The 12,574-nt window shown below is 48.6% G+C and overlaps 1 protein-coding gene across 3 annotated transcripts in view; it reads right to left on the reverse strand.

Moving 5' to 3' along the window:
• Positions 1-1,408: 1,408 nt before the first annotated feature.
• Positions 1,409-12,574, reverse strand: part of STK10 (serine/threonine kinase 10) — an 83,777-nt gene continuing 72,611 nt past the window's right edge. For all 3 annotated transcript variants that reach the window (XM_006138128.4, XM_075900253.2, XM_075900254.2), the window contains 9 exons: positions 11,545-11,668; positions 9,645-9,824; positions 9,301-9,393; positions 9,006-9,135; positions 8,486-8,610; positions 7,346-7,534; positions 5,373-5,498; positions 4,887-5,000; positions 1,409-4,776 (listed from right to left, as the gene is read on the reverse strand). In XM_006138128.4, the coding sequence (XP_006138190.3) occupies positions 4,636-4,776; positions 4,887-5,000; positions 5,373-5,498; positions 7,346-7,534; positions 8,486-8,610; positions 9,006-9,135; positions 9,301-9,393; positions 9,645-9,824; positions 11,545-11,668 (1,222 nt within the window). In that variant the 3' untranslated portion in view covers positions 1,409-4,635. The remainder of the gene's footprint in view (positions 4,777-4,886; positions 5,001-5,372; positions 5,499-7,345; positions 7,535-8,485; positions 8,611-9,005; positions 9,136-9,300; positions 9,394-9,644; positions 9,825-11,544; positions 11,669-12,574) is intronic.

Below are 12,574 nucleotides of genomic sequence, written 5' to 3' on the forward strand. Positions count from 1 at the left end.
TAGACAGCAACGTTAATTTCTTGTGCAAGAAAGCCCTATGGCTAAAATGGCCTTCGGAGCTTTCTTGCGCAAGAGAGCGTCTACACTGGCATGGATGCGTTTACACACAAGTACACGCCAGTGTAGACGCTCTCTTGTGCAAATACTTTTAACGGAAAAACTTTTCCGTTAAAAGTATTTGTGCAGTCATGCCAGTCTAGACACAGCCTAGGAGTTGGGGAGTGCAGGTTCCAGTCTCTAAACCTAAGCAGACAAGAGCGACCCCACACATTCACTCTGGCTATTTCATCGCCCCATCAGCTGGGAGCCACCTGTAGTTTCGGGTTCCTTTCAGCACCAGGGACCAGAAGGACAGGAGCTGACAGTTGGAACAAACTCTAATCTCCCGCGTACACACACGTCTGTTTCAGTCCTGGACCTCTGCCTTAGGCCTGTCATGGGCAGAGATTAAATGCATGTACCCAGAGGTGTCTGAACTCTTCATTATTCCACTGGGGCTCAACTCCCAACTCTTATCCAGACGTCAATGCACAGGCATTCAAAGGAGCTGGGCTTTCTATTTCCACCACCCACTCTACTGTACTGGAACACACGTTCCCCTTATAAAACTATATAGTCTCAGCCAAGAGCTTCTTCTCCTGCTTGATACCAGACTTCAGGCACCTTGAAGATTATAAACCAGTTTATAGTTTGAATATATAGCAGTACATATTTAAAAAAATGAAGTTTAAACTGGCCCTAGGGCCTGCTTCAGACAAACGTTTAGACAGAGCAGACTGGAGAAGTAAGTAGCGTAGAAGCCACAAGCAGCTCTCTTGAATCAACCCAGTAAAGAAAGTAGAATCACAGCCCTATGGTGTTCCCAAAGCTTGAATCCACCCCAGAGAAAGAGGAAAGCATGGTGGTTAAAGGCACAGAACAGGGCATTAGTCAACATGAGTTCTACTCCAGCTGTTTGAGTTTGGAATAATCACTTACCCTCCGGTTTGCAGATGTAACCACAGGCAGCATCAGAAAGGGCTCTGAGCACTAACGAGTTCCAGGAAAAACACAAGTGCCATTGAAAGTGTAGTTCCTTGCTCTGCCAAACAGCGTCTCACTCTAACTATTTTTAGATCAACATCAGCAAAGACTTTAAAAAAGCTACAGTTAGAAGCAGAGACCTAGAAGAGGGGTCTGGTATCCCTGCAAAGAACCATCCATACAGAGTTGCTAAATGCAGTGTTTGCATTTTCAGAGCAGCCAGCGCAATTCAGAAAGTGAAAGATCTGCTTGGTAAGGATCATATCCCAGAACAGGTACCACAGAGTCCCCTTACAGTTAAACCCACTTGTACACACAGAATGCTAACTCTGTCAATCTGAATATAAACCCAGAGAGTACACAGACTGTTAGGCAAACTCAGTAGCTCACTTTATTACTTTATTAGATTATTCAGAGAGTGCCCCATGTACACACTTTACAAAATATTGTTAAAAAAATCTTATTCCAAGCCACGTACAAATGACAGTCCCTCACCACCGACAAAAATAAGTTGGTTTTATTTACTTTAGAAAAAAGGTTACTTCCAAAGAGGAAAATAAATCTGGCCCTAAAAAGAAAAAAAAAAAAAAAAAAAAAAAAAACAAGCTTCCTCTAGATGTTGCAACTATAAAAACTTACTTCACTGCTCTCTTTAGAGATCAGCATTGCACTTTTGTAAAAGTGCAGTGGACTTGTACAGCACTCAAGAGGCAGCAATTGGCATCGGAAAAAGAGTTCAGAAAAAAGGTAACTAAGTTGCAGGTTGCAGCCATAAATAAATTGATGAGTGAATGACTGCTCATTTGCAAAGAGCTGGCACATTCCAGTCAAGCTGGAAGCCTCCAGGAGTTGCTTCCATCACTGCTGCTGCATAACACAGAAATGAAACTCTTGCCCAAGTTAGGAGGAAGTCTAGGTCTGACTCTTCAGCATGGAGCTCGGAGAAGCATCTGGCTAGACTATGTTCATGCTTTGACATTTTCTCTTTTCTGTATTTCTAATCAAGATTTAAATCGAAAAAGTTTGTTGCATAGATATTCCAGAAAGTCCTTCAGTCACACCCACATTAAAGATGAGGGGCAGATTCCAGTCTCAGTGGCACTACTGATTTCACAGAGTTCCTCTAAAATTACAGCAGCAAGACTGAACAAGCAATGGCCCCCTGGCTACTATCAGACATTTCTAACATGATCGAAGACTCAAGTCAGCCCAGCTTCCTTTTCCCTCATTCATTCCTCCATCAACTCCCAGACCAGTGACAGCACCACAGAGGATGATGCATTATGAAGGCACAGCTGATACTTAGGGAAATAGACCAGTTATAATGCAGAGAGGAGGAAATTAGACATTTCAGAAAAGGTGCTGCATAGTGTGCGTGTTTTTTTTTTTTTTTTTTTTTTTTTTAAAAGGACCCCAAGGTCTCAGAACACATGGTGCTTTGAGATGGTACAATAAAATATGCAGTTCTTCTGTATCAGTCACTATGTATGGCTGGCTGTCTTGGTCAGTCTGAGCTACTTTAAGCAAAATGAAACAGTAATACCTTTAATTTCATAAGGAGCTCAGAACAGCCAAGAAGATACAGTCTTCAGGAAACTGAAAAATACTTTAAAAAAATTCTAAATGAGTAGGAAGACCTCCCCCGCCACTTTGGTATAAAGGTGTTTCAAACTTACACCTTTGAGCTGCAAAGACTTTTGATTTCCCATGTGTCCAGGCTTCAGTGCTAACATACATATCTTCGAGCAGATGCCACCCAGCAGAGTTAGCACAGCTCTTGGGACATGAGATGATGACACAATTACTCTTAAGTAGAGTATTAATAAGGACCCATGTCCGGAAGATACAATCTGAGCATAAAATGTGGCACACAAACCAAAGGAAGCAAAACTGTTACCACATGCTGTTCTGTGATCAGTCACGTAAGGGGTAGGAGCATATCAAGGTGCTCGTACTTTATGGCAGCTCTGTCCCCATGTCAAAATTGGCTGCATCAGAAACAAAAGATTCCCTTGGTACTTTGTTGACTGGAACGGTACAAGGAGACTGGCCACAGTCTGGACTTGGGACTTCCTTATCCAAGCCTAGGTTCTGCCACTCTGGGGAGTCTTACCTCCTACCCAGTACGATGGCAAAATTCATTTGTGAGAATTAAACAGAATTGTAGACAGTCATGGTGCCAACTGGCGTGTGCTGGGAATGGTGAGAGAAAGAGAACCTGATTCACAGCAGACATGGGCAAAAAAAGGTAGACAGAACTTGAGATCGGACTGCCCTATCTGCCCTGCATGACCAACCCTAGGCAGGAAACCAGGAGTACATGAAATAAGTTGTGACATGTCTTTGCAAGGCCTTTGCTTACAAAGTATAGGCATCTCTTCTGGAAGAAGTTAGTTGATATAGCTACAAGCCAGCTGGAGCTGTCAGTTGCATCTTCCCCTCTCACCAATTTAAGATCCAGACTGCCTGGGTATTTGCCAGTTTTAATCCTTTCAAACCAAGCTTTGAAGTAAGTCATTTGGGCTACAAAGTTCTGGCTGGCTAATCTACACACCCCAAAAACTCACTGCATCTCCTAACTCCAGCTTCCACACAGCTCCAAGGGCTGATAAAAGTTTGTTCTAGAAGCAGTAACCCCCATGCAGATGGCACATGACAACTCCGGATATCTCAGTGTGTTAAACTGAGCAAAGCCATTAACCTCTCCCCACTTCTCCTTCCCATGTCACCTCTCTTAGGGAGGGCGAGAGTTTTAGGCTGGCTTCACAGTGCAGCTGTGATGCTGCACATGGCCATGTACTGCAGCCAGGCTGGAGTCTTAGATGCTGTCCCCACAGGACTGTGGGGGTGCAGTAAGTGCTACAGAGCGACTAGGAACCTGAAGGGGAGCTGTGCCATTAAAAGCAACTCCCAGAACAGAAGAAAAGCAGACAGGGAGGGAGGAGCCCAGCTAGTCCTCCAGGGTTTATACTGGGAGGAAAACCCAGGGAGATGGAGACCACAGTAAAAACACAGCTAACTCTGCTTTGTGTTTTGTAAGAAAACCATCTGAAGCCTTGTAGGCCTTATGGGTCCAGGAGACCAGGGCAGCATCACCCAGTGCAAATGCTGAAACTGCACCCAGCCGCTGCCCTATCACAGAGAGGAAGGAGGTAGCCATGGAGAACAGGAATATTTAAATAAAACACCTTGAACAGGGTTAGAGAACCCCTAACCTCTCATGTCCATAGCATTTATTGCTCTGATCTGGGATCGGACCCAGCACAGGCACCAGGTTTAGCCACACAGTAAAGAGCTCAGCAGATGGCACGAATAGGATCATGAGCACAGCTCTGCCAGCCTCCCTGGCAGGAAGCATCAGTGTAGTTCTTCTGGCAGAGTGAGCCAGCCCCAGGAAAGGCTGCCTCTGCTCATAATCAAGCTGATCTCCCACAGAGAGAGACAGAAGTTGCAGGAGGCCATATTTCTATCAGGCAGAACAGAGGGACCAGAGGGCACCGCCCTGAGTGAGGCTGGCGTGTCAGAGGGCCCCAGAAGTCCTGAGTTGCTTGTCCACAGCTAATCAAAGTAGAGCTAACACCAGATGCTTGCTGGCTCGCCCAGCCCCCGGCGTTAGGAGCACTCTGCCGAGGTGAAGGGAACAAACTTGGCAGGCTTGTTTGAGGATGCTGGAGTCTGACCGTTTGCCTCCTTACTCAGCTTGAAGAACATTTCCTGCTCCCGCTTCTTCTGGTTCAACTCCTCTTCCAGAGCCTTAATGCAGAAACAACAAACAAGGGTTGTATTAGGGGTCATGCTGTCACTGTATTGACAGCCCCTGCCAGCCACCCAGGCGCCAGCAACACGCACGCAGGGAACGTTACCTTCTTCCGTGGCCTCAGCATATCCCGCCAGTCCTTCAGATGCTGGTTGTGGTTTTCATCCAGGGCCTTCAGCTTCTGGGTCTCATGTTCAACCAAGAGGTGACACTTCTCGTTCTATATAAAACAGCCAGTAAGTGGTGTAAGTAGTCTGTGGGGGGAGACTGTATGAAGGAAACACTCGATCGAGCCCCTCCCGGACAGACTACATGACCCATATGAAATGGAAACTTCTGTCCACCCCTGCTCACCTTCTGAGTTTGCACCACTTTTGCACTGAGCTCTAAACTAGGATCATATATTTAAGTGTTCTCCACTATGGGCTGGGAGATTGCACCTTTAGTCAAACTTAACGACCAGTGTCCACAATCAATCAGATTTCTCTCAGCCACTGAGACCCCTCCCGCCGTACAGGCCTATTAGTGCTCTCCCCCACTCAGCCTTCACACCCGACGGCACACATGCAGCTTTGCCTCGGTGTGATGTTACCTGGAGCTGCTGCAGTTCATTCGCATTGCTCTCGCACTGGGCATTCATTTCCCTCATCTGGGACTCGTGTTTCTGCTGCTGCTGCAGCCGCTCTGCCTTTTGGCGCTTCTCTTCCTGCTGAGCAAACTGGAACAGAAAGCAGGCCCCAATGCCCTTAGTGACCATGTGTGGAATCTGGGTAAGCAGCTGGCACCATCCAAGGAATAAAGAGCCAGCACGGTGGAACCAAATGCTCAGTTTAACGGTTACATCCATATCCACAGAGCTGTCCTTAGGGGGCATGGAACCTGGGGCATCACCCTACACCAGGCCCAAAACAACCCTTCTCTGCCCCAGACCCTGCCCCACATCTTCTCACCCCCACTGCACCTCTTCCGTGAAAGACGTGAACCGGGGGGATTACTTGGGGAGTGGGGTGGCACAAAGGTTGCCCCCCACCACTCACTGTAGCAACAGGAGCTGGTGTGACCTGGCAGCCTGCTCCGCTCTGTCACCATTTCCTAGCTGGATTGCTCTATTTTCTGTGGCTCCTGCCACCGAGGTAAGTGCAAGGGGGACAACCCCTGCTGCTGCTGCCTTGTAGCAGACCCTCAGGCAATCCTCTAGGCCACTCTGGGCTCATGGGGTAGCTAACGTGGCGGGCTGCCCTATCCATAGGATGGCTTGGCAGCCCATGGCAGCCAACCCAAGCACAGGGCCTGGGGCAGCCACCCCAAACCATCTTAGGGACGGCTCTGCACATACAACCCATTCGAAACAACTTGGGCAAAACTCAGCCACAACTCCAAAGGCAGGTAAAAATCAGTCATCAAAACTGATGGTCTTTTAATTGATCTTAAATGAGGCTCCACCTCTGGTCTGGAAAATAAACATATTATGGACCTAAATATTGCAGTTGCCGGCACTGTGCTAGGCTGATGTGGCCACACAGTACCCACATACAGCTATTTTCACATGAATGAGAGTTCAGCCTGGAAGTGATGTGCTTCCTTGTTAAGCTTCTGGGCTTGCAGCTGACTTGTTAGGCTGGGCTACGTCTACACTGGCCCCTTTTCCGAAAGGGGCATGCTAATTTTCAACTTCAGAATAGGGAAATCCGCGGGGGATTTAAATATCCCCTGCGGGATTTAAATAAACATGGCCGCCGCTTTTTTCCGGCTTGGGGAAAAGCCGGAAAAAAGCGTCTAGACTGGCCCGATCCTCCGGAATAAAGCCCTATTCTGGAGGATCTCTTATTCCTAGCTTCAAAGTAGGAATAAGAGATCCTCTGGAATAGGGCTTTATTCTGGAGGATCGGGCCAGTCTAGACGCTTTTTTCCGGCTTTTCCCCAAGCCGGAAAAAAGCGGCGGCCATGTTTATTTAAATCCCGCGGGGAATATTTAAATCCCCCGCGGATTTCCCTATTCTGAAGTTGAAAATTAGCATGCCCCTTTCGGAAAAGGGGCCAGTGTAGACGTAGCCCTGCTGTTATTCCACTGAAAATCCACTGAGTGGGTGGATGAGCTGAGGAAATTCAGCAGCAACCCCGGGACTGAGGAGCATTTTATGCCTCAGGCTCCTAACGCTAACAAATGTGGTCAGTGATTTAAACAGGAGATGAGAAATAGCTTCCCTTCCCCCTCGTAACGAGATCTGTAGTATTCTGCACACTACAGTGAGATGGCTGGGCTGTGCGGGTTTAGGGGCAGAGTTCTTGTTCTATGTCACTTGGGTGCCTTTGGAAAACCCGCCGAGTGCAGGACTCTGCATTCCTTTGACACAGGTTTTCATGGACTACAAGAGGACTAACAGGGCACATTAATGCTACCCCTGAGTTTCCCAGGGTGGGCTGCTATTGAAAGGTAGGAGTGCTGGAGGAAAATGCCAGCTACATCTCCTGCAAAGCAGTGCAGTGCTCCACCCCCTAGGCCCTGCCTAAGTCTTTATAGCCCATGTGTTCTGCAGCATCACCATATGGTTCAGTGACCCTGACCTGTTTTATCTTCTCCCTCTGTTCTGACATGCTCCCGCTGGAGCTTATATGGAGGCTCTTCTTGAACATGGCCATGCGGGTCTTCCCTTCGTTCCTCTGGATTTTGGGGAGACGGCCTTTCTCCTGCTGCTGCCGAATCCTCAGTTGCTCAATCATTCGCTGGTTATACCGCTGCATTTGCTCCCGCTCCTGGAAAGAAAGCAGAGTCAGCCAAGAGAAAAGGCAAGTTAGGCTGATGCAACAGTGGGTGATAACTGTGCTGGGGAAAGATGGAGAACACCACAGGATTGGTAACTAGAACACAGGCTCCTTCCTAGGGCTGTACAAATACAAGGCCAGGCAGGCTGTTAAATAGGTCACGGGGGGGGGGGGGGGGGGGGGGGGGGGGGGGGGAAGAGATGTGTGTTGCAATTTCTTTTCATCTTAACTCCGAACAGGGACTGAGACCATGTACTCCCTTCCGAGTCTGATGTGGCCCGATGGGCAAGGACTCCCCATGCTCCAAATGGGAGCGGGGCCACTTCCATCGCAAAGAGAAATGGAGACAACTGAACATGGGCAAGATGCAAAGAGCCAGAATCTGAGCAGATGCAGCAGATGGCACCTCATGTAATTTGGGTCAAGGCAACATTCCAGGTGCAGAAACACAAGTGACGTGCCAGCCTCAACCCTCAAGGGTGGGAACTGGGTCTCTTCCAAGTCTTCTCATTTTGCAACCCTGGTTACAGGCATCTTACTGAAGGATGTCACATGAGTCCAGTTAAGTTCTAAGCCCAAAAGTTGCTTCATGCAACTGCTTTATACTCTCAAGTTCCCTTGCTGTCCTGTAAACCAGCAACACAGAAACCTTTTGGGAACAGCTCACTGCCTAAGGTCCCCAAGCACATGCTTTTTTCCTTAGGGCAACACAGCGGGGATCCCAAATATTAGCAACAAAACAGGCTGATGTTCACCCCTAGTTATTCTACATGCTCACCCACCTGTGACAACCACCATTCGTCATTCCCCGTTCCTTTCCTTTCAGGCACACGCAGTTCAAAAAGTGAAAGACAACCTCTTGCAGACCCATGGGGGGCAGAGGCTAGCTGCCTGGCTTGGCAGCAGAAGGGGGGGCTAGGTCAGGAAGGGCTGCACTGTTACCTTGTCATGCTTTCGGACCAGCTCGTGTCTCTGGAGGAAATACTGGTCCTTCAACTGTTGCTTGATAAGTTGGTGTTTCTCCTGTAGGTGGTGCTCTTCTAACTCCCAGATGGAGGCTTCTCGGTCTGAGGAAGAGGAGAGAAATTTACACACTCACCCCATCCCCACTCTCTTTTCCTGAGCTCCAATGATCCCATTACTCAGGAGCAGTACAGCAGATGAAGGGGCAATCATGCACCTTCCCCTGTTTTCCAAGAGGCCCTGGTTGCAAGCCGTAACTGTGAATTGGGCTTAATTATGAGGTCTAATTGGTTTGTATTTGTAAAGCGCTTTGGAGATTAAACTGCTAAGTATTATTATTATTAAACACTCAGGCAGGACCTGGCAAGGCTGTTTATTGCTAAATCCTTATCCTGCCAGCTTGCAGCCATGTCAGCATCTGTTGTGTGGGAAGAGCCAGTATTGGAGAAACCCATCACTGCAGCCTTTGTTTTCTCCCTCCCCATCCCAACCCACTCACCTCTCATGAGCTGCTGCTTTTTGCTCAGGAACTCCCGCTCCTTGTCACAGATCTCCTTCTTGTTCTGCACCGTGATATTATTAATGGCCTGCTCCAGATCCTCTTTCTGCTTGGCTACAAACTCTCGTTCCTGGGGGGAGATGCCAGCAGAGTGAGAGGTTTTCCTGCTGTAACTTTGTACCTTTGGAATTGAAAACCCTGTGGCACTTGGAAGTAAGAAGCCAAGACATCATGTGCCCCTCTCCTGTATCACCTCTGTTCTTTAGTGTGGTGCTACTCCCTTTGCTGGGCTTACCGAGACTTGCTTCTTCTGCGCAAATTCCTCCGTCTTCACCTTCATGCTTTCCTTGCGCACGTGCCGGGGAAGCTTCTCAACCTCGCTCTTGAGCTTTGAGAAAGGAGAAGAGATTTCTCAGTGGGTGATTTAGGCTGAAGCTGCATCTCAGGAGCTGGGCCACAGGAACAAGCTTAGGGCATAAGAGAAAAGCAGAAGCCTTCCACTGAAAACAGCTACTGCTGGCTCTCCCTGTACCAGCCCCCTCCCCAAGACATTTCCTGTGCAAGGATGCCACGATCCACTCTTGGATGGAAAACTACCAGCTAGAGCAAACCACTTCTTCCCTGTCCCCTTCCCTTTACCTCCTTCTTCTTCTGCTTAAGCTGCTCCTGGAATTTGCAGTAGTCTCTTTCCTGCTCAGCACGGATGCGCTTTGCCTCTTCCCGCCGGCGGAATGAGTGATCCTGTTCCATCTTCTCTATCTGCTGCTTCTGCTGACGTTCTAGGTTTTCCAGCTCCGTGTCGTAGAATTTCTTTTTTGCCTACAAGTGAACAAGGTTCAGACTAAATCCTCAATCTTGAGCTTATTCCATCTCTGGGCTCCAACAGCTCAGCAGGTGAACTTTACTCCGGACATGAAATATCCTGCTGGGAGAGCCACAGTCCTGGGCAGAGTCCAGTCAGAATCCTTCTCAGAAACTCTTTTGTATTGCTCCTGACCAAACCTCTCTGACATCCAGGCCAAGCATAATATTTCTTGCCCAACATCCCAGGCAGGGTATGCAAACCGCTGATGGACATTGCCTTCTGCTACATTTCACTCTGTCACACTAGCATTACTCAGCATCAGCAGGAACATGGGCCATTGCGGGATGTGGTTTGTTTGCTAAGTGCCTCAGGAGGCATTGGAAAAGGACCAGAAAAGGGCACAAAAGATGATTAGGGGTTTGGAACAAGTCCCATATGTCCCTAGCTTCTGTTTGTCAGAGGGTGGAGATGGATGGCAGGGGAGAGAGAGCACTTAATCATTACCCATTCGGTTCACTCCCTCTGGGACACCTGGCATTGGCAGACAGGATACTGGGCTGGATGGATCTTTGGTCTGACCCAGTATGGCCATTCTTAGAGATTAAAAAGACTTGGACTTTTTAGCTTAGAAAGCAGTTTAAAACAAACAAAACAAAGTTTTTCTTCACTCAGCGCACAGTGTCGACCTCTGGAACTCATTGCCAGAGGACGTGGTGAAGACTAGGACTTGATGGTTGTTCAAAAAGAGCTAGACAGATTCATGGAGGTTACGTCCATCAATGGCTATTAGCCAGGCTGGGTAGGAATGGTGTTACTAGCTTCTGTTTGTCTGGAAATGGATGACAGGGAAGGGATCACATGAGGATTACCTATTGTGTTCCCTCCCTCTGTGGAATATGGTATTCACCACTGTTGGCAGACAGGGTACTAGGCTAGATGCATGGTTGGTCTGACCCAGTATGGCCGTTCTTACGTTCTAGGAGAACTGCATAGGAACACCATCGTTCCTTAGTGTGTCACACCAACTTGCTGGCAAAAATGTTAGCAAGCAGTTATTTCTTTTTAAGGAGGGACTCAAGACATGTCATATAGGTCAAGACTCTCAAATATTTAAAGGAAACATGGGAAATGCACATAATTCCCCTTGTCCTCCAAGCAGAACTGGGGGGGGGGGGGGGGAGAGGAGTAGGATACACTTATCTGCTGGCTCTTGAAAGGTTTTTTACAAATCTGACTTGGCTATAAAAACATCCATTTACTTCAACACATGCCAACTGCTCCCCCTTGACCAAGCTCAGCTGGGCGCACAGCCTGTAAGTCATTGCAGCACAATTCACCTGCATTCAGTTTATACCCAAAGTTTCACCTACAGGCTTGGCTCTGACACCACCAGAATATGGTAACATAGCTGGCCCAGTACCTCCTCTATGCTACTGCATAGGGGGCATTTCCATGAGGTACAAAGGAAGTTCTATCCAATAGCAAGCCAATGTAGGGCTGCCGGGTCCCAGAGCGTTTCCTTGATTTGTTGTGCCCTCTGAGTGATGCATTCCAGTAGCACATAGAATCACTTCAGAAGAGTGAGCTAGGGTTCAGGATGAGTTTTCAGTGGCTTGCGTAAGCTGGTCAGTACCGTTAGAGCCCACAAAATCTCTCACCGTGTAGCTGCACGACAGCTGCAAAGGAGAACTTAAGCCAGCTGGGATGCAGGTTCCCCTTCCCCTTCTCACATACCGTCGTTTCTTGCTCAAAGCGCTTCAGCATTTGTTCCAGCTGCAGGTGGTGTTTGTTGTTCAGCTGGGTCTGGTTCCGATGTTCCTCTTTCTGAAGCAGGCGCAGCTCCCGCAACTCCTGGCGCCTAAAGAGTTAAAAAAAAATTCCAGGGTTGGTGCTTCACCCATGCAGACAGAATTTGAAAGCGAAATAATATGGGAGCAGAAATAGCACCGTTAATGACCATTCAACCACAGTGCAAACGAGGGAGGTTCGATATGGATTAATTGAATCGCTGTATAACTGCATCAAATTTTAGCAGTTACATGACTTTTAAATGGTCCCTGGGGTCCGGCAGCCAGTGCACTCCAGACCCATTCCTGGGGAGCCCCCTGCCACCCCTCACTGCTGCTTCTCCATCAGAGGCTGTGGTGCAAGGCAGCAGCAGTCCCTGTCCACAGGGGGCCTGAGCTCCCATTGGACAGAGGCTGCACTGGCATCCCATGGAGCAGCCTTGGTCCGCAGCGAGCCTGGACCCACTGCAGACAGAGGCTGCTCTGCAGCAGCGTCCCCTGCCCACCCCCACGCTGCCTCTGTGGGAACATTCAACCATGTGGCTCTGCGGAGCTGGTACACAGGGAGAACCAGTTTAAAAGTCGGCTCCACATGCACATTGGCTGCTGCTTGCTTCCCCTCCCCCACTGGTGCCTCAGAGGCAGCAGCATAGGTGGAGGGGGAATGGACTTGAAAGCCAGGCCCCTTCACCCACCACGCTGCTGCCTCTCTGTTAGAGGAAGCTCTGTGGGATTCGGTGCTGGTGGGGAACCAGCTTAAAAGCCAGCTCTCCACAGGCACCAGCTCCCCATCCCACACTTGCTGCCTCTGATACAGAGGCAGCAAGGAGGAAGGAAATGCAGGCAGTCAATAGGATTAACTGATAAGCCCTGGCTTATTGGTTAATTGTTTAGTCGGCTACACATTGACATCCCTAGTGCAAACCAACCAACTACACTGGCACCCCCCTAACAATCAATAGAGGGTTACTGCTTTG

The sequence above is a fragment of the Pelodiscus sinensis genome, chromosome 16, assembly GCF_052426305.1.
Source record: "Pelodiscus sinensis isolate ZL-2025 chromosome 16, ASM5242630v1, whole genome shotgun sequence".
In the NCBI taxonomy this organism is placed as follows: Eukaryota; Metazoa; Chordata; order Testudines; family Trionychidae; genus Pelodiscus; species Pelodiscus sinensis.